We start from the raw sequence: 25,293 nt of genomic DNA on the forward strand, positions 1-25,293 counted from the left end.
TTAGAATGTGCTCTAACTAAGGTTACATCTAGTTAGTTAACCCAGTGACAAGCGGGCTGGTGGCCATCTGCAGCTCGGAGTGTAACCTGTGAAACAGCTGTTTTCTCCAGGAGATAGTACCTAAAGACAGAATTGCATAGTGAAAGTGAAGCTTATAGGAAATCAATCTAAAACGCAAAGGTGTCATTAACACAGCCATTGTTTGCATTGTGCAATCAACATTTACTTCATAATGATAAGTTAAATCCAAAAAAACGTGTCTATTGCCACTTTAATGAGTTAAATGAGTTCAATAAAAAGTTGAATAAGTCAATATAGAGTTTCTATCTGCAGTTCACAGGAGTTGGATGATAATTACTTTACATGCTGTCTGTTAACAGATGTTGATCCATGAGTTATTATGGAAAATCTAAATTTTTTGAATAATAAATCACAAGTTTGGAGTAATAAAAATAAAAGTATTGCGGGGAAATAATTAGATGCGGAGTAAACATTTCTATCTTTTCTTTACAGCAAAATTCCCTGTCACTCAATTTTCAGTTACAAAGTTACAATTAAGATTTCGGCTAATATCTCAGAATTTTTACACAACAATGTGGTCTTAAAGGTGATAGTGGTGACCTATAGATCTGAAAAAGTTGACATAATTAATTATCTTTGTACAGTTCCTTTTCAGGATAAAGTCTAACCCTTGTGCTCAGCTCAGTAACTTATATTTCCTCCACAGAATTTATGTATCAATAACAGCTGTACAGAATAATTCATGTAGCTGTTTACGTCATGAACTCCATGTGCTTTGATGAATGTATACATCAGCTTTTTAGTGATATATCTTTAACACTTTACACTGTAAACTGTGCACTGTTCATCATCTGGAAAATGTTTCCCGTTAGGAATGATAAAATAAAACCAAATATCATGAAGAACCCATTGTAATGTACTCCTTCCACTGTTAGGAAATACAAATCTGTGATTTTAGGAGATAAAAGAAATAATTGAACATTATTCAATTATGATTTTTTTTTCTGATGAACCAAGTTTATGGGAGGTGGAGGGTCGTTACATTATATATACCCTGATCTTAAAATTAACCCTTTATATGGATATATTGCAACTTTCCTCAGAGATTCACACACACACACACACACACACACACACACACACACACACACACACACACACACACACACACACACACACACATATATATTATTATGAATATAATACTAGATTTTTTTCTTCTCTTAACTTTTTGACTTTCCTATCACTGTGACCCTGTATAGTATGTCAAATATCATATTTTGATTTTATAAGCCAAGTGTATGACAATGTCTTTAAGTAAGTAAGTGAAAAACAATAAATACATAAATACAAATAAAACAGAAGTTATGGTTAGCCAAATCATTTTTAACTTGCCATATTACCCTATCAATTGAATTTTAGCCCTATAATGATGCAAATTACGTTTTATTATAACATTTTATGATGTTTTTATTTTCCTGGACTGAATGTTTTATCACGCTGATATTGTGTTTTTGAAATAATTCATATTTATTACAGACTTGTTTTTATAGACTTACTTAATGGATTTCTCTTTAACTTTCTTGAGACACTGTTCATCAGCTCAGATTGTTTCTATCTGTGTAAACTTTCTACAGTGTTGATCTGCTGCTGTGTTTTCTTATAAGTGTTGTAAGTGAAATTATCTGAAAACATTATGAACATTATTCTAAGAAGTACAGTCTTTAAGACCAGGTTTTTGTTGAACCAGTGTTTGCCTGTCTGTGTGCTTCATGTATTATTAAACTGTAGTTCCGTTACTGTGTTCGTGCAGTTATTGTGTTATGTTGGCAGAAACCTAAAATGATGGTTGTGAACAGTATGGTGATATAAACCTGCTCACTTCACCACTACGGTTAGAAAAAGCTGAATAGAACTTAATATTTATAAGACACAACTGAAATCTGTGTGTCACAACAACTATCTGCCAAATGTAAAAATGAGCGACAGGAAGTTAACGGTTCTGATCAGTACATTCATATACACAGGCATAGATTAAGATCAAACCAATCAATAGCCTAATGCAAAACTAATAAACAAACATGAAGTAGTCACTTACGATGAACATCAAAAGCCAAAGTAAAGAGCTGGATCTTGAGCTTTGCTTTGAACAACTCAGTAGAGTAGTCTCTGGTTCAAGTCCCCACATGGACCAAGTATGGAGCATGGACCGGTAGCTTGAGAGGTAACAGTTTTCCTCCTGTGCACTGCCGAGGTGCCAATGAGCAAGGCACCAGACCTCCAAAGAGCTTCCTGGCTACTGTGTAGTAATAGCTGCCTATCAGGATGGGTTAAATGCAGAGGCTTTCACTGTGCGGACATTTTCACAATTTACTGTGGATGGGTCAGGAAAAGTATTCCCAGTTGGATTAATAGCTAATAGTGTTTATAGTGCAATAATGGAATTTGGGTCTATGGCAGTTGTTTGATATTAAATCGAAGAAGTATTTTATCCCCGCTGCTTTAAAGAAGGAAATTTGTAGCTCGTCTTTTTTTCCTTTCATTCGATAAAATATTTAAATGTTGACACTAGTGAACAAATCTCATGACGTTGTCTCGACCCTCCTCCCATACACTAGGTGCTGCGGTTGCGTTTGTTTATCTGTTGCAGGTGCTGATTGGAGGGTCGTCAGCTGAATGAGCCACACCTGAGCCGGTGTGGTCTGCTGCTAAATACCATCTTCATTTGGCAGTCTCGCTCTCTGGGAGAGGAGATCCTGTCAGCCACAAGCATTTACACTGTTATTTGGGTTGTTATATTTTATTCACTGCTGCACACATCCATACATGCACCTCAGGACTGATACCAACCTTTTGTATTGTCTAAATTAGGTTTGTAAGAAAATAAACGTGCTTTTCTTAGCAGCCAGCTTGTTTGTCTCAGTCTCTGAGCCGGGCTGTGACATAACAAAAGATTGAAATGTTGACACTAGTGAACAAATCTCATGAAGTATTAGAAACATTTTACAGTTCACAGTGAAAGATTCTTTCACAGGAGGGTGTAAAACTATAAAATCATGCATCATCTTATGAAGACTTGTAGAGCTTCAAGGTTAACAGTTCATACAACCTATATATTTAAAAAAATCTTAATATGGAAATCAGATGTCATTAGTCTCAGTCCGGCTCTAAAACTGTGACAAAAATTGGAGACACACGGTTATACTTTACAAATAGTGATTTATTTATCCAAAAGGAAGTCAAAATGAGTCACACAAATGGATGAGAGGAATCTGTGAAGTCAGTAGTGTAGGGAGTGGATGCAGGAAAATGTGCTGCATGTTTTGCTGTTGTGACGACCCTCCTCCTATCGTATTCTCGGTGCAGGTTGTGTCTCATCTGTTACAGGTGCTGAGTGGAGGATCGTCAGCAGGATGAGTCTCACCTGTGCCGGTGTGGCTCATCCTTAAATACCCTTTCCATTTGGCAGGTGCGGGGGGGCTGGAAGGAAGACCTGTGTTGACGGGCTCACCACAATTGCTGCTTTATTTGTAAAAGTGCTGTTAATTTTTGGCGAGACAAATAAATGACTACTTTTGGCCGCCAGCTCATTGTCTCCCTGTTTTGTCTCAGTCTCTGAGCCGGGCTGTGACATATGGGGGCTCGTCCGTTTATGGTTGTCTGCATTGAAATAAACTCAGTAGCAGCGGTAACATGGTAGGCTGTGCGCCATTTGTTGATCGGTTGCGCAGAAAAATATTTTCAATTTTATATATTGTGTTAATTAAAAAAGTATGTATTTCAAACTTTTCTTCTCATCAGAAATCATCCGTTTATTGTTTACAGTCCAGTCAAAACCAGGCTCTGCCTCTGTTTTCTGTTAAAACAATAATATTTTGAAGAAATGTGGTTATTTCCAGCTTTGATGTTTGAATGTGAGTCCATTAGATGATCAGGTCCACTTCAGGGCACTTTACTTCCTGTCCAGGTTGAAGATTTCTTGGCTCTCAATGAGGATGAACTCCACAATTTGGTTCTGATAGACCATGTTGACTGCCATGTTTCCTGCGTCCAGCTCAGGCCACATCAGTGTTGGGCCAAACACGATGCCGATGCCCTGAGTTGACATCAGGTTCTTCCTGGAAAAGTCTAGAACTCTGAAAAACAACAGATATAACAGTAACTAAAGGGAAACATGAGAACATTAGTTTACATTATGACACTAGGTCCGCCAAGACAGTCTCACAGACCGTTTGGGTTTTAATATGGAAAAATACTTGTTTAGACAAAAAAAGATCCTTCCTGTGTATTATGTCACTGCTCTCTTTGAAAAAGTAGAAGTAAAGTTAAAGATATGAATGCCTCATAACATAAGAGGTGATGTATTTCATTGACTCTCCAGTGGATGGGTCATCGGTTTTGCTAACTGAAAATACAAGAACTACACAGAACTACATATAGCTATGCCTTAAAAATAGTCCTTGGATAAAAGATTGACTCATACATGTAAGTGTATTCATTTTTTAACTTCTACTGAATGTGACTTTTCAAATGGTTGACTGAGTTCTTCTTAATAAGTCTTCAGGTGTGGTTCAGGTTGACGAAGGCTTACCTGTGCAGGTGGCTGAAGAGCAACTTCATGGTGTCCTTGTTGGGTTTGGGCAGTTCCTGGATCAGTTTCTTCACAGCCTGAACTTTGAGTTTGGATTCTTTAATCTCTGCAAGAGAAAAAAACAGGAGCAGTAGTTTAATAAATGCATTTTACTGTAGTTTGATATATTTAACATGCATACAGTATTTTAGTTTAATATGTGTATAGTATTGCAGTATAATGTCCGTATATTAACGTAGTTAAACGTGTGTTATGGTATTGAAGTTTAACATGCATATAGTATTGTAGGATAACATGGTCAATATGTGCATTATAACATCATTATAGTGTGTATAATATTGTGGGTTAACATGCTTAACATGTGTAATGTCATTAGACATGTATATAGTATTGTAGTTTATCAGGCATGTAGTATTCTAGTTTTACTTGCATAAAGTACTGTAAGTTTACGTGTGTTTAAAGATGCACAGATCAGCTCAGACGTCATCTGAACGTCACCCACCCAAATACATGATTTTCTCCAATTTAGAGAGCAGTACATGCACATTTCACTTCTTTAACAGTCATTGTAGGCTGTGTTGCTTTTTTAAAATTGTGCAGGCTATTGATGTGTTTTCTCTAACAGTTTACTTTAATGATTACAGACGCAGCTTTCAGTAATTGTAGTCTAAAACAAGTCATGTCACTGCAGCAAATAGGGTGGGACGTTGAAGCAGCCGAACTAAAAACTGTAGGCCAGTTAAACACTTGACAGAAGTAACAGAACTAACTAACTACATCACATAACCCTAACCCTCTGAAATAATGAATCATCTTACGCTGCTGTACTTCATGTGTTAATGTCCACAATATCTATCAGCTGTCTGCTACAGAGACAACACATTCGCATCCCGACTCATTACACACTGATACATCCCAACTCGTCGCTGGTAGATTAGTGCGTTAAAATATGGCGCTACACTACAGTCGCAGTAAACACATGGTACAAGTAGTACATTCAAACAAAAACACACACCTCGGTGTAGGCCACAAAACACTTAGATTTGGGAAAAACCCAATGGCTGAGCTTGAAATAAATACGTTAAAAAACGTAAACAATTTAACACAAGTATGTAAAACAAGTCACGTCAAAATAACTCGACAACACTTTGGAACAAGAAAACCAGTCTCAGACACCGGCCTCCTGGTTGAAAGTCATGTCTAAATATATATAATAATAATAATAATAATAATAATACATTTTATTTATATAGTGCTTTAAAAAGGCAATCAAAGACACTTTACATGGTAAAAACAGAAACAAAAGCATTTATAATAAGAACAGAATCGATGACATCATAACAGTAAGGAACAACATGAAAAGAAAGAAAGAAAACATACATAACTGACTTTACAGGTTAAAAGCAGATTTAAATAGGTGAGTTTTAAGTGCAGTTAGGGTTAGGGTTAATATATCATTTATTTTTTTTAGCCTTTATTCAAAGTCATCACACTCCTGGAGCAAATATCGCAGCTTGGTCAGTGCTCCTAGGTGTCCGACACTGAATTCCATTGATGACTGATGTTTGTCCAAACAGATAAAAAAAAAATAAAAAAAGTTACAGCTCTGCGAGAAGTTATTTGCAGTTCGTCACAAAAAGCACATTTTTGTCAACTAATGTTTACCCCTGTCATAGCTGCTCATTGGTCCATTTTTGGTAATCATACCTGACAGACCTGTCATTAATTTATCATTTCTTTTGTCGGTATTTTACCATATTTGTCTGTTTTATCTTTGTTTCACAGAGCGTTTTTCTTCTTGGGGAAGTTTTGTGAAGCATTTTGCAAAGCTTGTTTTGCAAAATGCAATGATAATGAAGTTATTATTACTATTTCTTAAGGAAAATAACTTTTGGGTAACAGAAAGCTACAAATTGATACATGTGTTTTTGTCTGGAAATTTCAGGAGGATCGATAACAGACAAATCCAATAGATCTAGCTATAAAGAATCCCAAATAGGATGGGATGTCTAATAAAGATAGAGACATGAAGTTTAGTTTTTTTTATTTTGATCTTTTGTTTGTTTGACTTACTGACAGCCTCCACAAACAGCTGGAAGAACCTGAAGGGGAAAAGTGGCTCGGGCAGCTCCCGGAAAAACATCTTGAGGGCCCCAGTGACGACGTGGATGTCCTCCCACTGACTTTGGTCCAGGTCTAGGTCCTCCTCTAGGGAGAGAGACCAGAATAAGACAAGGGTCAGTTCATCATTTATTGTTTGATCGACAGTAATTTACATTTACTTAGGCTCCTTTTTCACATCAACATGTGACTTTCCAAAACTCTGACCACTAAATATTGTAGTATTAATTTGAGCCTCAAAATTTTACACAAAATGAAAACATCTGTATTACAAAAGGTAAAACACCACACAGTCAGTTCATCAGATCTTCACGTATGTTTATCACTGAATTTTAATCAGTTGTTTTCAAGATGAAATAACTTCAATAAATTATTAATTTTGTATATTTTGTTGGCAGATATCTGAGGCAGTAAAAACATGTTTAATGCAGAAAAATGAAGCTGACAGTATAAATGTTGAAAATCAAACATTTGTGTATCCTTTTGTGTCATAAACAGGTAGTAGCTGTGCTTTACACCACGAGGAAAAAGGCTTTTGTTTTTGGCTAAATGTTGAAAAAGTAAACACATGCTTGACTTCTATAATAATTCCCCATCTTTACTGAAGCACATTCAAGAGCTGTGAGAGACAAACACAAGACAATCCTTCATCAGGATGAATTTTATGTGTGTCCAATGTGGGACGAACGTTCAATGGACATATTCATTAGGAACATTTTGCAACTTTTCCTCATTATGTTGAATAAACATAATCCTGGTGCAATTGTTTTTCTGTTCAAACATATTTGTTGTTGTAAATAAGTAAAATGTAATGTAGTTTGTAGATGACAGTCAAAGAGAAACAATATGTTTTTATTGAACTGACCCTCATCGACAATAAAGCGAAGTTTCTGGATTGTTGCCAGATTTCCACTAACTCTGTAGATCCCGTCAGCATCTAGACCTGAAACCACAAATAAACAATATACATATTATTAACAAAAAACACAAACTGACTTCAATCAGTAATTTAAAATGTAAAAAGAAAGCTATGTCATTTGGACGTAAAATATCTTAATACGTGTTGTCTCTGATTGTTAGTTCACTGGTTAATCACTGGATTCCTTTTGTCTTTGTCCACAAAACTGACATTCTTAATTTTTGTTGTGGTTTAAAATGTGAGAAATGTGAGAAAGAGCTCAGGTTGGTAATCTTCCAAAAAAAGGTTTTGTTATAGTTGTTGAAATCCCAACAGAAATCAATAAACGCTATGAAAAACTAAAAAGTGGTTTCTGTTGCAGGACAATTAATTTATAGCTCTCAGCTAATAATTATTATACATTGTGAAGGCAGGTTTTTATTGTAATATGAAAAACATTTAATTCAACATGGGAACAAGCTGAGAATGAAAAAACCTTGTCTCTTCTGTCTCTACTGTGTCTATTGTGTCTCTACTGTCTCTACTTTTAATTCAACATGGGAACAAGCTGGGCATGAAAAAACAGACAGTGCCTGGATAGCCGAGTGGTTTAGGGTTACAGCACATTCAAATTCGACTTTAGGACCTTTGTTGTACATCATATCCCTCTACTGTGTCTCTACACTGTCTCTACTGTGTCTCTACTCTGCCTACTGTGTATCTACTGTCTCTACTGTGTCTACTGTCTCTACTCTGCCTACTGCCTCTACTGTGTCTCTACTGTCCCTCCCCTCCCCTCCCCCTCCCTCTGTTAGTGAACCTACCTCGCTTGTCAACAGCATCCAGACAGATCTGAACAAACCTTGGCACCGTGGTTCCTTCACGTTCACAGAGAGTCAACAGATGGCAGCCGAAAACTCGATCTGAGACAAACATTATAACATTAACATTGATCAGTGTAGGTGACTATCGGCAACTTAAAATTAGTCACCGAGAGGCTAAGTAGGGGAGACCAACCTGCGGATGTGCTGGTTGTAAATGATTCGCGCATCCAGTGGCTGAGTTTGTATTTTTATTTGTAAACAACAAACAAACTTTGTGTTCAAACCCGCCTTCTCCTTGTTGTACAATGGTGATCGACAGTGATCAACAGCGTCAAGTAATGATAATAGTAGTGAAAATAGTGTATAGCGTGTAAATAGCAGTCAACAAAAAATAAGGCTCCCTCTCTCACCCCCTCTCCTTCCATTCATCCAACTAAACTACGGAGCAGCATATATCCCCATTGTTATACCCTACACCACTTGACTCAATTACTGGAAGTGACAAAAAAGGGTGTACAAATGGTTCAGGCCAAACCTGGCTCCTACAATCAGTGTGAGGTTTTATTTTTACCTTGTGAGTGTGTGTGTGCTGTCATGAGACACCTACTGTAGCAGGAACTACCACAGAACAGGTATCTGACGCGATAGTGTCACACCTGTGCAAGATGTAGTTATGAAACTGTACATGTGTCTAGTTGAGATCGAAATGAAGGCCGAGTTTAAAGATGGATGAGGTCTTAGTGAGGGCACTGGAAGGGGGGGTTGCCGTTGGCCCCTTCTTCACTTTACGCCCCAGGCCTGATTTGGCATCGTGGCTGGTGTAATCCCATTGTGAGGTAATCTCTAGTTATTATTGCAACATGTTTAATGACTAATTGTTGATGTTATAGACCAGGGGTCGCCAATTGGCGGACCGCGGTCTGGATCCGGACCCAGACGCCGTTGTATCCGGACCCAGGATCTAAAATCGATTTTATTTTGACAGAGTGCTTCTATTTTACCCGGCGCAGCTTTTTCAGCCTTTACGGCACTTGTTCAGCGGTGCAGGAAACGCACCGACCAATGCGTTGTAAATCACATCACGTGATGCAGCTCAGCCAATCAAATATGGGTATTCTGACAAGTTTCCTGAATCGAGTGAGATGTACACACACCGGAGGAGAGACGAGGAAAGAGAAGGAAGAGCAGGAGAATAATACGTGAGTCAGAGAAGTTATTTCACATGAAGCTCTCCAAAGAGAGAAAAGTGGTCAAAGAGACCAGAGTCTTTAACCATTAATGAATAGACTCTTATAGGTTCATTCTTCACACGGACAGTTTATAACCAGTGTGTCTCATATGTTCAGAGACCGTGACGATTATTAAAAGCGGTAAATGAAGCGACACTACGAGACAAAGCACAACTCTTTTGAGCAAACACATGAATTCACTGACCAACAATGATGTTACCAGAGAGGATAGAGCTAAACAAGTGGTTTAATAACCACAGATAAAGTCCATGCTCACTGATTTATCTTGTTAGAAGATGAGAGAAATATAATATCGTGGCTTTTTTGATTGACATCACTTCACACCTGAATGAACTGAATTTAAAGTTGCAGGACAAGTCAATGAAATACATTTTTCTAAAATGAATTACTTTATTTTAAGATGCACATTTTTGAAAAGCTTTCTGTTATGTCAGTTATTCTTTAATCCAGACATTATTTTACTTGAAATGAGAAGAACACTTATTTATGTATTTCTATGTATTATTTATAATCCATCCAGTTAAATTTGAAAAGTGAGAATAATAATTGTTAAAATATAATTGGTGTACTTTCTTTATTTGATTTGACAGTTGTTGACTACACAGAGACGTTACTACTACTAGACTTCTATATATATATATATATGGCACAAAATAGCGCAAGTTAGATATTATTGTAATGTTCCGGACCTTTGCCCGAGGACATTTTCTCAATCTGGACCTTTTGGAATTTTAATTGAATACCCCTGTTATAGAGGTTTTAATGACTAATCGACCAAACTCTTAGCTTTATAGGTCCTGTCTAAACCATACTTCACTATGTTTTGCTCCTTCAATAACTCATAGTGAATTTGCACATCATTCTTCTCCCACGCTACCTCATTTAATTATTAGAGATTACAGAAGGTTTAATGACTAATTGTTAATGTAACATATAGTTAAATTACTAATGATAAAAAAGCTTTTATGATTAATTCAATGTTACAACATCTTAAATGATCGGTCATGTTGCAACATCCATCCATCCATCCATTTTCCTCCGCTTATCCGGGGTCGGGTCGCGGTGGCAACAGGCCAAGCAGGCTGACCCAGACTTCCCTCTCACCGGCAACATGTTCCAGCTCATTCTGGGGGATCCCGAGGCGTTCCCAGGCCAGCTGGGAGATGTAATCCCTCCAGCGTGTTCTGGGTCTTCCCCGGGGTCTCTTCCCAGTTGGACGTGCCTGGAAAACCTCCAGTGGGAGGCGTCCAGGAGGCATCCTAATTAGATGCCCGAACCACCTCAGCTGACTCCTTTCGACGCGAAGGAGTAGCGGCTCGACTCCAAGCTCCCTCCTGATGACCGAGCTCCTTACCCTATCTCTAAGGCTGAGCCCGGCCACCCTACGGAGGAAGCTCATTTCGGCCGCTTGTAGCCGCGACCTTGTCCTTTCGGTCACGACCCAGAGTTCGTGACCATAGGTGAGGGTAGGAACGTAGACCGAGTGGTAAATTGAGAGCTTTGCCTTCCGGCTCAGCTCCCTCTTCACCAAGACGGTCCGGTGCAGCGCCTGCTTTACTGCTGCAGCCGCACCGATCCGCCTGTCGATCTCCCGCTCCATCTTACCCTCACTCGTGAACAAGACCCCGAGATACTTGAACTCCTTCGCTTGAGGTAGGCACTCCGTCCCCACCTGGAGGGAGCAATCCACCGGTTGCAACATGTTGAATAATAATCTTTAAGGTTACAGAAGTTTGAATGACTAATTGGTAATGTTAAACAATAATTCTAAACAGTTTAGTTGTTTCCCTAACTCCTACAGGGTTGTAACAGGATGGTTATAACACCCTAAAAGCTATGTAAGGGCACTCATATGTTCTAGGTTTAATGTGTAAGGAAAAAGCAGAAACCTTTGATGAGGCCTTTTTCCTTCAGAGTCTTCATGGACGGACGTCTGGTGATGAACTTCTTCAGTCTGTTCTTCACTCCGTTCTTGTCAGCGCTGTCGGAGGTGCTGTGTTTCAGCTTGGAGCTGCTGAACATATCTGCAGAAAAGAACATACACACAAAATCTGAAATACCTGAGATTTTTTTCCATTTGTTTTCAATAGTCAACATCCAGCAGTTACAGAGCAACATGATCTCCAATTGTGTGTGTCTGCTGCTGAGCTGGTAGTGACAGTGGGGTTCAGGACCTTTTATTCTGAAAATAGCTGCCATCTGTGGCCAAAAACAATGCTGTGAAAGTGGTGGAAGTGAACCAAAACAGGAATGTTATTAAAACCAAAACATGAAAGTTGTCATAAATCTCTGCAGAGTCTGCAGTCGGGTGATACTTGCCTTTGTGTCTTTCACTCAGAGTGATCATATCCAAATCAAAAGAAGACTACAACCAGCTGTCCTCTCAGATATTATCTATAGTAACAATGGGTTTGGGTGAGTTACTCACTGATGGAGCGTCTGTGGACTGGGTTGCGTTGCTTGGCGTTGGGGGAGGCGGAGCCATATCCAGGTAGAGAGCCGTGTCTGGGCAGGTACTCTGTGCTGTTTGATCTCCGCGGAGGAAGTTTAGTCTGAAATGAAAAAGAGTTACAACGAATCCCAGGAAGGCTGTCATTTCACCAAGGATATAAAGAACATCATGGTTGCTCATTCTGAAAAACATTTAATTAACCAATGTCTCAGATAAACTTTTTTTCACTTACTAGTGTTTATTGCATATTTACATACACAAATAAAACAGAAATAGAACATCAAAACGTTCATCTGCAAAGAAGAGGATAGAGGTTACAACTAGTGATACAGTATATTATTTGGGTATTCAAAATGTTATCCAATAATGTACATTGTTCTAAATCGAATTCATTGTTCCCATTTTCCGGGAAAACTCATCTTCTTTCACACTTTGTTTTACAATGCTTTCCATCACAAATATTTTCTGTACAATATCTAACCACTTCCAGTTATATTGAACAGGTCTAAAATGGAACCCTTCTCATAGATTACATATTGTAAAACTTTGTTCGATACTAAATTCACTCAGAATGGTTCTACTTTTGGCCAACTGCAGAAAATATGAGCAAAATTTTTATCGGTTTGGCCATATTGCCCTTCAGCATGTTTGTTGCCTTTGAAGTTGTTTGCTTTTTATATTAAGCGTAATAAATGAAAGGAATACAATTTTCAAATTAAATTGTCTCCGTTCATGTGAATTTGTGGATGTCTGTAGTGCTACAGACGTGATGAACCCGAGATCAAAGGCAATGGCAGAGAAGCCCTTGAAGGCTTCTCTGCCATTGCCTTTGATCTTCCGGTTTTCTCCGGTTTTGTGGTTAGTTGTGGAGCTTAGTATTGTTTTTCTATTTCTTCTGTGGATCAGTTGAGCTTTAATTTTGTCTTTAGTAAGGGGTTTTGTTTATTATTTTGGTCTTGGGAGACCCTGATGTATTATGCCTCCATTTCTGAAATTGTATTCGGTTTATTTCTGTTAATCATCTTTGCCGTTTTGCATTTGGTGTGATCCCATTGCAAGATGGTCTGTGGTTTACATTTTGTTGTCTCACCAAAACACAGCACATGTATTTGCATTGTGGTCTGATACATGCGCTAAGCCAATTCGGTTGCCATATAGTAATCTCCTTTTGCATTGAAATTGGTTGATTCTGAAATATTGTGATATTGGGTATAGTGTCTTTTTAGAGGATGAAAAGTCCTCCATACATCAAGAAAAGTAATTTCTTCACAGTATTAAGTAGCACATATACAAACTCCTTCTGCTTACTTTGCAATAGTATCACTATGGGTGAGGCACAGCTATTCACCAGTGACAGGATACCGTGTTCTTTGTCTTTCACTTCTTTAACATTTTCAAATTTAACTGAGTTTGATATCAAAGTTGCTACCCCTCGTTTGTGGCCATCAGTGGTGGGCCGTCAGGGCCTGCAAAGCCTTCTCTGCTGGCCTAAACAGAATCACAAAGCTATATCTATTTTATAATTGTTCTTAAATACACTACATGTATTATAATTTATAAAAATATTTCCCCATTATCTTATTTTCTCATTGCACAGCTACTGTCTTCCTCAGTTGCTCTGCTTCCAGTGCAGCTTGTTTTAAGTAGAGCTTTTATCCAATCAGATCTCACCTCTGTGTCTCTAGGTAAGAACAGAGGCCGAGGCCTGCAGACTCACAAGTGCATCCATGTGCAGTTTAAGTGAATGGGGACGATGTTGTTGATTGTCATAGTGCTCAACCAATCAGATCTTTAGTTTGACATGTTGGGTGTATTCTTTGACGTGTCAGAGCCTGCTAGCTGGCCTACAAGTACGTCAGCATTACGTGCAGCTCAGTGTCCAGGTGCAGCTCTGTAGTGAGGTGCAGATTGTGCTGTGATTGGTCAGTGGGCGAGCACGTGACTAAAGTGAAACTTGTGCTTGCTAGCAGAACTTAGGTTGTAGCAGTCAGATTTCAAGTGGAAAGATATGGAAGAAATTATGGCATTTTTAGTTTTTTTTTAACTAGCTTTGTTTTTTTAACATCAAATGGCGGAAGGAGGAGGAGAAACTGATTTAGTGGCGGAGTTACTGGGAATGCCTTTCTCAAGAAGGACATTTCCGGACAAACTGGACATAGTAAGAAATGGCCGGCCAACCCCACAGAATACGTGATGTTACACCCCTAGAAACAAATAACCGTAGCTGTGGCGCCACCATGAGGTTATTAGGTGGTAAGACAGCAGTGAAGGCCCAGGTATAAAATGCACGGCCCGCCACTGGTGGCTATAGGTATGTGAGCTGTAGTAGATATTCTATATCCACATTTTTTCAGCTTCTCATTCCCTTGTCATGATCAAGGGATTACCCAAACCATAAATATTTATAGAAATCAGTTTAAGTCCTCAACAATCCATCATTACACTTGCAGTGATTGATTTTCACTGTATCCCCTCAATTGAACACCTGAACAATTCTGAATTGCAAACTGGAACGTATACAAAAACAAAGGTGTTTTGCAGGGCAAAACAAAAACATAGATGAACTCCCAAAAAATGTAATTTTCTCTCCTGAATCCCTTTCATAAGTTGATTGGGAAAGGCTGGCACAAAGAAAGAACACCTCCGAGAAATGGGGAACAACCCTCTGTGGGTCCCTCTGCTAATTGTAGCTCTAATATTTTGTTTCCCTATTAGTCAGATTTATCTAGCATTTAAAGTTGTATGAAATTAATATTACACTTACATGTAGTTTGTAATATAAGGTCATATTCTTTGAACAAGGCTTGAAGCAAAGGGATTTGTCTATGAATATGTGCATACCCATGCAGCTATATCATGTTTGTAAACCTGAAAGTTCAATAACTGCAAGAAATCGGTATTATTCAAAACAGCGTATGTACCTTCATAATTATATTGCAGTTCAAGCATGAGTCTTTTGTTAAACTTCCTGGAAGTGCTCTTCTGACTGTCTCTGATTATCTGTGTTTCGACATGCTAACCCTAACCCTGTTCAGGCAGCAGAGGCACATCTCACTTTGTGGCCTCTCCGTCGCAGCTCTCGCACAGCTTCTCGTGAGTTGTTGTACATTTGGGGTCCGCTGTCTTAGTAAATATGAATCTTGGTGAATGGTGTCTGAAAACTGATTGTTCATATATCTGCTGCGCAAAGGATTGTGGGTCAGAATAGCCAGAAAAGCATGCTGGCTACAAAATGTGGTCTCCTGGTTGAAAGTCCTGTGTTTGACCCATCCACCATCCACCATAATCCTTCTAACTGTTTATACCACGTTACTAGCTTAGAGCATAGCATATTCACGTGCATCCATTTAATTTGTGTCTGCACCATGAAAAAGGATCCTAATTGACTTTTCATTGGAATTCTCTCAATGGTGCCCACACGTAATTTTAACACATGTGCGACCACCACGTAATGTACTGTCAAGAGGTGGTGGTCATTTCACCTATTTCTGTGAGATCATATTTAACAGAAAACTGAATATCTTTGGGGTTTGGTGTCACAGTTCAGCTCCACACCCTCCTCACTCTACTTGTCAGTCACTCCCTCCTCATCAGTCTAACTCCCTTCACCTGTTCACTCGCCTGCCTCTGATCATTAATCAAGCCCCTATATAGACTCCTGCCTCCCAGACACACATTGCCAGATTGTTCTTCGGTTTTCAATGCCAGACTCTCCAGCACGCTCTCACGGACTGATCTCCTGTTACCGACCCTGCCTGCCCCTGTTCTACCCGCCTTGCCTGACTCCCGGTAAACCCACCAGCCTTCTGATCCTGACCCTGATTAACTCTGCCTGCTGTATCTGGTCCATATACAACCGGTTACATTTGGACTGTTGGTCATAGAAAACAAGACATTTGAAGAAACTGAGAAACTGGGATGGACATTTTGAAAATGATTAATCCAAAAAACAATCAAGACACTGAATTATATCCAAAATAATAGCTAGTTTAAGCAGTGAGTTCTTACAGAAGAGTCAACGGCCTTCCTGATAGCATCGTACCATTTACTGGCAGTGGAGTAGCTGTCAGTCTGGAGGAGGTACTCACTTCCTGTGTTTGTTGTGATCTGGAACAGATGAGAATAGTTGGGTACCATTTTTTTTATTTATTTTTTTTTTTTTCCCCAAAGGGAAGAAGGTGTTTGTAACGGTGATATATATATATATATATACACACACACACACACACACACACACAGACACAGGGATGGGTCAAATGCAGAGACAAATTTCCCACTTACCGGGATGAATATAGTATAACAAAAAAAAAAAAGTATATATATAAAAGGTTTAATCAAAGGCCATTATGGCTTATTGAGATACAAATAAAGAAGAAAGTCAAACTTTTTTTTTTTTTTTCTATAGTTCAAATATAAGAAATCATGTTTCTGTGAGTCCAGCATGTGGCTGTCATGGAGAGAAATAGGACTCATCCACAAAAAGCAGCTTCAGCGCAGAAACATGTGCATGACAATGTCAAGTGTTACCGTGTGACAGGTTTGTGTTGGTTTGTTACCTGAAAAACGTTTTTCCTGCTCGACTTCTCTGTCGTCCACTCAATAAGAGCTCCACTCAGCTGAACCACATCTGTCTTACTTCCTGGTTTCTGAACACAGAGAGGATGGTGAGGTCACCCGTCAAATATATAATAATTGCTGTCAAGTGCTTCCTATAGACTTCAATGAGATTCCTACACCTCTCTATGTGTGGTTTGGCCCACTCTTTTGCAAACTGCTCTAGTTATCACAGATTTGAAGGCTGCTGTTTTCAGATCTTTCCACGTGTTCAATTGGATTCAGACTCATTGCTGGCAGTCCAGAGTTTACCTTTCAACCAATCCTGGGTGCTGTTAGATGTCATTTTTGGGACACTGTCCTGCTGGAGGAACAATGACTTTTGAAGGAGACACAGCTTTGTGACACTGAGTATAACCTTGCGCTCCAAAATACTTTGGTAATCTCCAGATTTCATGATTCCATGCACATATTCAAGGGAACCCCAAAATCAGTGAGCCTTCTCCACGTTTGACTCTAGGTTCTTTTTTTCTGTCAACAGAGTTTATGCAGTGTACCAAAAAACAACATTCTTTTTCTCATCTGTTGACTGAACATTCTCCCAGGAAGATATTGGCTTGTAGTTGTGTTGGGACAAACTCCCGCTGTGCTTTCTTATCTCTCTCAGCTGTGGTGGCATCCTTGGTGTCCTGCCACAGAACCTCCTTTCATTGAGTTGGTGACGGATAGTGTGAGTTTAGACGATAGTTCCTTCTGTCTGAATGTCAGCTTGAATCTGTTTTTCAGTTGTCCCAGGTCCTTTCACTATTCGTACAACCCTTGACTGCAATCTTTGGTCAACTTTTCTCTCGCGAGGTTGGCTACAGTACCATGGGCCTTAACCTTCTTGATGACATTGTGCACGGTGTACAAAGGAACATCGAGGTCTCTGGAGATGGACTTTAAGGTAGCTTTGAGATCATCCATGCTTAGCTACGACCTTCTGTTAGACCTCCTTAGACAATTCTCTACTTTTCTTCTTTTGTCATGCTCAGTGTGGAACAAGTAGTGACACAAAGCAGAATGAGTACTTTGGTCCTGCCTTGTGTTGTTTCAGTTCGTAAAACAGAGACAAAGTAAAGTTAAAGACAAAATAAAGCAGTATTTTCATACCAGACTAGTTTCTTGTGGTCTCTCTTTATAAAACAGCAGCTGGTCTGAGGTCAGTACGCTCCACATGAAGGTCCAGTTCTTCCTTTGCTTCTTACCGCTCTCTGAGATTTTCGCCACATTCAGATGTTCACCTTTCAGCTCCACCTGAACACACACCAACACGCGCATATTATTTGAACATAAATAAAAAATAGTGATGCCATGGGGTGTTTTTAATTATTCAGATGTTCACTTAATTCAGAAACCAAAAACTAATTAAATACAGAACAGATGTGGCAGAGGATTTGGGTGAAGTAGAAGGAGGGAGGGTTTATATTTAATCTGTGATGGGACAGTGCATCTGTTTGCAGGATTTGTGTGATTCCAAGTTAATTACTGTGCTGTGAAAATATACTATACGAAGAGCACCGAACAAGCTGCGGTATTCCACGCTTCTGGGAGTGAGAACAGTTTTTAAATGAATTTAAAATATGCATCCAAATGTTGTTAAATCAATTCTCATCTTCATTCTGAAAAACTTCTGAAATAAGAGTTTATTTCTGTTGAAAACACGTAGAACTAATGTCTGAAATGGGTTTGATACAAATCTACGTTAAAGGTTGAGGGCTACATGTGAAAAATCTATTATCTGAGTATAAAGTCTGAGCTCTGAGATTAAAGTCAGATTAGTAACTTTCATTTCAGAATTCTGACTTTATTCACTTAAAGATCAGAACTCAAATTCATTTTTCACATGGCCCCTAACCTCTGCCATACAAATCCTTTTTAGGACATACCAATGGTTCAAAAACAGCAAGTCCTCCTGCAACTAAAACGTTGTGCTGAGACTGATTCCTGCGATGCCGAGAGATCTACAAACAGAAAAAAACGAGTTAAAAACTGAACTGCACCACTGTAGGATGGAGGTTCTATGTGGTCTACTTACAGGCTTTTTAGGTAGGTCGGACTCCTGCAGCACCATGGACTTAGACTGACTGAGGCGTTCTCCGGAGCTCTGGGAGCTCTTTACACGCATCTGCACAGCTTCTTGCGGTGCTGCGCTGCGCTGTGGAGGTTGAATCAGCGGAGGCTGCTTCGCAGCACTCTGGAGGTTTGTGATTCTGTGGAGGGACAAAAGAGGGTTTTTATTAGTCAATGCGACTTTTCATGTAGTGTTGCTGTCGATCCATTTCTCACTCAGTGTGTTCACAAAATACCACTGGTCTTTATCAAATCAATGCTGTCAAGAATGTGATTAAAAAGTATTTTCTACTGGGAATATTTTATTAGTTATGTACCAAGTCTGCATAGCCTCATACTTCTTCCAGCAAATATCCACAGCCTCTAACTCTTAGTCCGACACTATTGCTGCGTTCACACCAAATGCGTCGCGAATTATTCGCGCGAGTAGATTACATACAAAGTCTATGGACAGACGCAATGCGATGGCGCGGCGCAATTGACGCAAATTCGCGTTTTTGATCCGGGGCAGATGATTCACGATGAGTGGGGTCAGATAGTTCAGTTTAGTTTATTAACTGGATCCCCATTATCTGACGTCTTAGCGGCTGCTAATCTTCCTGGGGTCCACAAAAAGGACTACATTTAATACATACAAAACGTGCAAAACATGACGTGAAACAAACAGTTAAAAATAGTACAATCAGATACATAGTGCAGTCAAAGACTAGGATGCATATTGTCATAACCGACCATATACACAGTGCATCCATCATTTATACAAAGAAGGATCAGGAGACTACAAAAGCAATGGAAAACATCAAGTGGTTAGTGGCCTGAGGTGAGCCTTTACTTGTTTTTTAAATGACAGATTATTACCTGTATGAGTTATATGAGGAGGTAGTAAGTTCCAAGCAGTAATTGCACGAAAAATAACTGTACGTTTGAGGTATCAAGTGACCTGAGCTACATTCCTTGTGTGATGGTTATGTCTGTTACATGTGTATTGTAACTGATTGAAGAAATATTCAGGTGTCTGATTAAATACTACGTTTCTGAAAAACATGAGAAGGCTATAGTGAAGTTTAATTTCCACTGAGAACCATGACAGGTGAGAGTGCATATATGTGTATTAGTTCTCATTGAACACTGGAGTGCTAATCTGGCAGCTCGGTTTTGAACCAGTAGTAGTTTATTTAAGTCCTTCTTAGCTGCTGCAGACCATATGAATGGACAGTATAGCAGGTGACAAAAGACCAAAGACTGTAACACCTGACAAACAATAGAGTGTTAAATAAGCCACGCACTTTCTAGTCATAGCTATGCCCCTTCCCATTTTAGTGACAATGCCGTCAATGTGCTCAGATCACGACAACTGTTCGTCCAACACTACACCCAGTAGTTTAGTCTTCTTGACCTGTTCTATTGTCTTGTAGGAGGATGTGCAATCAGTCTGTCGTGCCGGAGATAGGCAATGTCCCCTCTCTCACGTGCTGCCCTCATGGCTGGCATGAGATCCCTCCTCTTCTGGCGGACAGCCTCTGTAGAGTCCTCATTGATAAAAATGTTAGTTATTTTTAGGTATCTAGCATTCTGAAGAGCAGCTACTTTGTCCTTGTATCGAAGGAACTTGACGACTACCGGCCGGGCCGTGGTCTGTTCCCATCTGCCTTCCCGTTCGATACGCGCACTCCAGCTCCAACTCACGGTTGCTCCCAAGCTGTAGATTTTCCAACAGTAATCTCCGTACCTTATCCTCCACCTCAGCCCATCCTTCGTTTTCAGTTTCTACCATCCCATCAATAACCAGGTTATTTCTCCTGGACTGGCCCTCTAAATAGTCCATTTTCTTGTTGATGGCCTGGCTGTTTTCCCTCATCGTATCCTGTTGATTACTAGCGCACGCGGCCAGCTGATTTGCATTGGCTGATTTCAGGTCATCCATTTCCTTCTGGGTGTATTGAATGCTCGTTTTGAGATCTTGCAAGTCCTTTAACATGTTGTCCATATGATTGTTCGTAGAATCCAGTATCATTTCAACAAAACATTTGAAGCTCTTCTCTTGTTGTTGAAAAATCTCTGTGAAAACCTTCTTTTGTTGTTGTAGGAGTTCGCGTACCAGAGTTATAGTAACCATATCGAGCGGTGACCGAACACGGGTTTTGCGCATAGATTAAGATATACACCACTCTAATTATTGCATAAACCTTATCAGATGTATAATCACAGAGGGTTACGGTTTATCTCTGTCGGTCGCGTGCAGTAGTACGGCTGATAAAGCTCTGAATAGTGGTTTAACTAAGACTACTCGTTCAGATAGACCTAAAATAATCTTGTTCGATTTGACGACACTACAGGTTAATCTCACACGAGGTTCACGGGTTTACAAACTAGAAGAAATTAGGCTTGCTTAAAAGGGATTAAAATAGGATACTTAAGGCGAGGAAGAAGTTACAAAGGAAAAACAAAACTGCAAAGAATGAATAAAGAAAACGGAAAAGAAACTATGCACAATTAATATGAAAAGAAGAGACTGGGACAAAGAAAGTTATTTAGTTTTGTCTATCCAGGCGGGGTGAAGCGGTATCTGTGATTGATTAGTAATGTATCTCTCAGCCACTATTCAAACTTCTTTCAATATTAATATTTAAGTACTTTCTTTATGAAATTATATATATATAAAGCTTACTTCCCCCACTATGAAATAATAATACAATGGCAAATTATGTTTCTCCATGTAACTGACCGAAATGTTAAACTTAAAGTTATTATCACTAACTTTAACTATTGATCAAACTATTATTCTGAATCTTTTGATATTAAGTATATCGGGGCCTTACCACAGATGGTCACTAGATGGCAATGTGGCCCCACTTGTCTTTGTAATCTCACAAGCTCAGGAAACAAGCTTACTCCTTTGGATTGGTCTGTTGAATAACTTCAGTGAGGTTATTGTATAATTTGAAGACTTGTACAGTTTAATTTAGTCTACTATATATAATTGTGCACCACCTAGATTCAGTTCCTGTTTGTAGCTTCAAGTTTTATGACTTGATCTGGCAAGGACATTTGTTGAAAAGAAAGAGAGGAGGTTATGTGTGTTGTAAAGAAAGACCTCAGTTAATCATTTGGTATCTTCACAACCTCTTGTTGACTTTGTTATGTTCTCTGAGATCTTTCTCTGAGGGCCGTGGACGGTCAAAGTTTTCACTTTTACTGACTAAAGTGAAGGACCAGCATCTGGTCTGTGCGAAGAGTATCTGAGAGAATTTATTCAAAAACTCTGCTGCGGTGATGAAAGGCCGGTTCTGAGACACCAGACTGTCTCTGCAATACCTTCCTGCGGTGGCGGGCTGACTCTCAAGGGTTAAATCCAGCCCGGTTGGTCCAATCTATATTTTTGTTATGAGGTTGAACTTTTAGTTGAAGTTAGATCCAGAGAAGACAGGACTTTTTCCTGTTTGGGTTCCTGTTTGCAGCTGTGATTGCTTAACTGTGGTTACACAACATTTGTCCTTCTGTCAGTTGACAACAAGGAATACCTCAGTAGAGACCACAAATATTTGTTTGATGATCTGAAACATTTAAGTGTGACAAACATGCAAAAAAATAAGAAATCAGGAAGGGGCCAAACACTTTTTCACACAACTGTATATATATATATATATATATATATGTGTATGTATGTATGTATATATATGTATATAAATATATATATTATTGAATTTTCTTCAAATATTTTCCCTGTTTTTAAATTCCTTTTCTTTTGCCTTGTGTTTTGATGTTTTTAATGGTTTTATTTGAAGCACTTTGAATTGCCTTGTTGAAATGTGCTATACAGATAAACTAGCCTTGCCTTGATATTAGACTATACAAATAAAATGGACTTTATGGACTATGCAGAAAAAGATAACTAGAGATATGAAAGAAATGTTTTTTTCTCAATTAAAAAGTCAGAAGAAGGATTTTGAAACCAGCTCTGGTTTGTGTTACTGGTTGTGTATGTGCCCATACAAAGACATCATATATAAAGACGTAGATATTAGATCACCAAACGTCTTATAGTTAAAACTCCAGTTGCTGAGTAAATCAAGGCTTCTTGTTGTCTTGGATCGGCTACAGACAAACTAATAGCAGTGGAGTCTGGATGTTATAAAAACATGTGCAAGGAGTATTTGTATTAAATGAGATGGATCTTATTCCATGTTACATACCTGAATGATGTAGCCTTCAAGGCTGTTCTCTTACAGCGTTCGTAGCTATAGCTACAAAATATTGGCTGTAATTTAGGGCTGCACGATTATGGCCAAAATCATAATCGCGATTATTTTGATCAATATTGAGATCACGATTATTTATCACGATTATTCATTAATTTTAGGGACAACATCTTTTTATTGCACTTTCACATTTAAATGAACAAGAACACTGCTTCCATTTCCATTGTTGTGCTACATTCTGGCTAATGTACAAATCTTTGCATCAGACTGGTCCTTATCACAGTACATCTCGTAGAAGGAAAATATAAATAAAATAGTATCAACACTTTTTACCAAAAATTAAAACAGAGCACTGCTTTCACTTCCATGTTGTGCTACATTCCAGCTAATGTACACGCCTCTGCATCAAAATAAAACGTATACGGTACTGATCACCTGAAGCAAAATATAAATAACATTTTTACCCAAAATAAAGGGCTAACTAAAAATAAATATGTGTTGCTCACAGTATTTATTGGACACGTCTTTGGCCAAATGAAATGCGATTGCATCCGTTATTTCAGCGTGTCTTTGGGAGGTGGATGGATACGCTGTCGCGCTATGCAGGGTCGCTGTTATGGTTTTCTGGGTTAACGTTGGACATGGACGGAGATTCAGTGAGGTAACGTTAGCTTTGGCCTTAATGCATTCGTCGTACTGTGGTTTGTGGTGATTTTTCAGGTGGTTGAACAAGTTAGTTGTATTGCTATGCGGCGCAGACACAACTCTAACGCACTCTGTGCATATGATTTGTTCTTGGTTAACATCACTTGGCCTAAATCCAAAAAACTTCCAGACAACGGATGATGATCCTTTTCAAGGGGCTAGCTCCTCCCCTTCTGCTCCTGACATTAGATTTAGCTTTCACACGACACCCGTGACCGTCTGTTCTCTGTTATGTTGTCTGTCTCTCTACTCTTCTACTAATAGCGGAGTCTGCAGGGTGCGCGCATGACACCTCCCATCTCGTTCGCCCTCTGGTGGTCGGCTGACTGTTAGTTGAGGAAGCGCTTGATTTGAAATGTAGCACAGCACGCATTTTAAACGTCAATATCGCTGACGATCATGCTCATTTAATCGTGGCAGCCAAAATCGTGATCGTGATTAAAATTCGATTAATTGTGCAGCCCTACTGTAATTTGTAGATATCTCAATAAATCAATTTGTATGTAATCATGAATCTGCAAGTATTTATGCTCTTTCACTCAAAGGACAGCTTTTTGTGTCCCATGTGAGAAGTCAACGTTGATTTATTCGTGGTATAGCTTTGGAAATTAGGTCACGTCACTCCCCTAGTTACTTTAACCCAAACAGGCTCTTTTCCTAAAGCTTTTTTAAATTCCTAAACCTAACTAAGTCATGTCCTGTGAAGACAGGATTTAGAAAAGACTACGCTTCTTAGCTATCTCAGAAAAACACAAAAAAAATGAAGAGTAATTTGAGTGACAGGTTCCGTTCAGACGAATCAGAGTTTGAAAATAAAGATTAATGCAGCAGAGATGATAAAGTTTTCTGAAACAGGAGTAAAAGCAGCAGAGTTTATCCCACTGATGTCAACTTTAAACTCTAGTCTGAAGTGAAAACAACCATCAGAATTTCAGAAGATATTTGAAGCATCACTGTGATGTCACAATGTCTCAGTTCTGTGGGTTAAGACGTTTTAGTAACTGACTGAGATAAAACCACAGTGACGCTGCTGTCATCACATACTGTATCTAAAACCGTCTTGAAGTAATGCTATGATGAGTAAAGCTTCAGTAACAGGAAACAAAGTGGAATCCTCAATACGGAAGCATGGAGACTTATTATCATCTCCTCGTATTATGTGAACATAATGTAAGGTTGTTGTTACCCTGAGGATGTATGTTCAACTTTACTTCTACAAATGTCTTTAAAAAATGCATATGTGGAAATTGTAAACATCAACCATCAAGTAAAGTTCAAACTTTCTGTATTTTAACCATGTCACATGAGTGAGTTTAGGCCCACAGTTGACCCAATTTATCTGGAGAAACGTGAAGAAAAATGACAACACTAACGCCAACCCAGGACGACAAAACCTACACGATAATTCAGAAGATCATTTAGTGTGATCTTACCTTGTACCCGCCATTTCTGTGTGTCATCGATCAAAGAAGTCAAGACACAGAGAGTCGAGGCCTGACTGTTAGAGGAAGTATGATGAATCACGTGGTTTCTTCAAACCAGCCGTCTCTCACACTACAACTGCTG

The 25,293-nt window shown here is 39.0% G+C and overlaps 1 protein-coding gene across 1 annotated transcript; it reads right to left on the reverse strand.

Annotated features, from left to right (window-relative positions):
* Positions 1–3,220: 3,220 nt before the first annotated feature.
* arhgap15 (Rho GTPase activating protein 15) lies at positions 3,221–25,293 on the reverse strand. The gene is made up of 13 exons (XM_076112208.1): positions 25,161–25,293; positions 18,789–18,963; positions 18,640–18,714; positions 17,864–18,007; positions 16,714–16,803; positions 16,166–16,264; positions 12,134–12,257; positions 11,595–11,729; positions 8,456–8,554; positions 7,599–7,676; positions 6,686–6,820; positions 4,613–4,718; positions 3,221–4,157 (listed from the first exon to the last, which is right to left on the reverse strand). Exons 1-13 carry the CDS (start codon positions 25,172–25,174, stop codon positions 3,974–3,976), a joined length of 1,458 nt encoding a protein of 485 aa, XP_075968323.1. The 5' UTR covers positions 25,175–25,293; the 3' UTR covers positions 3,221–3,973.

The sequence above is a fragment of the Anarhichas minor genome, unplaced genomic scaffold, assembly GCF_050575085.1.
Source record: "Anarhichas minor isolate MPS153535 unplaced genomic scaffold, ASM5057508v1 ptg000048l, whole genome shotgun sequence".
In the NCBI taxonomy this organism is placed as follows: Eukaryota; Metazoa; Chordata; class Actinopteri; order Perciformes; family Anarhichadidae; genus Anarhichas; species Anarhichas minor.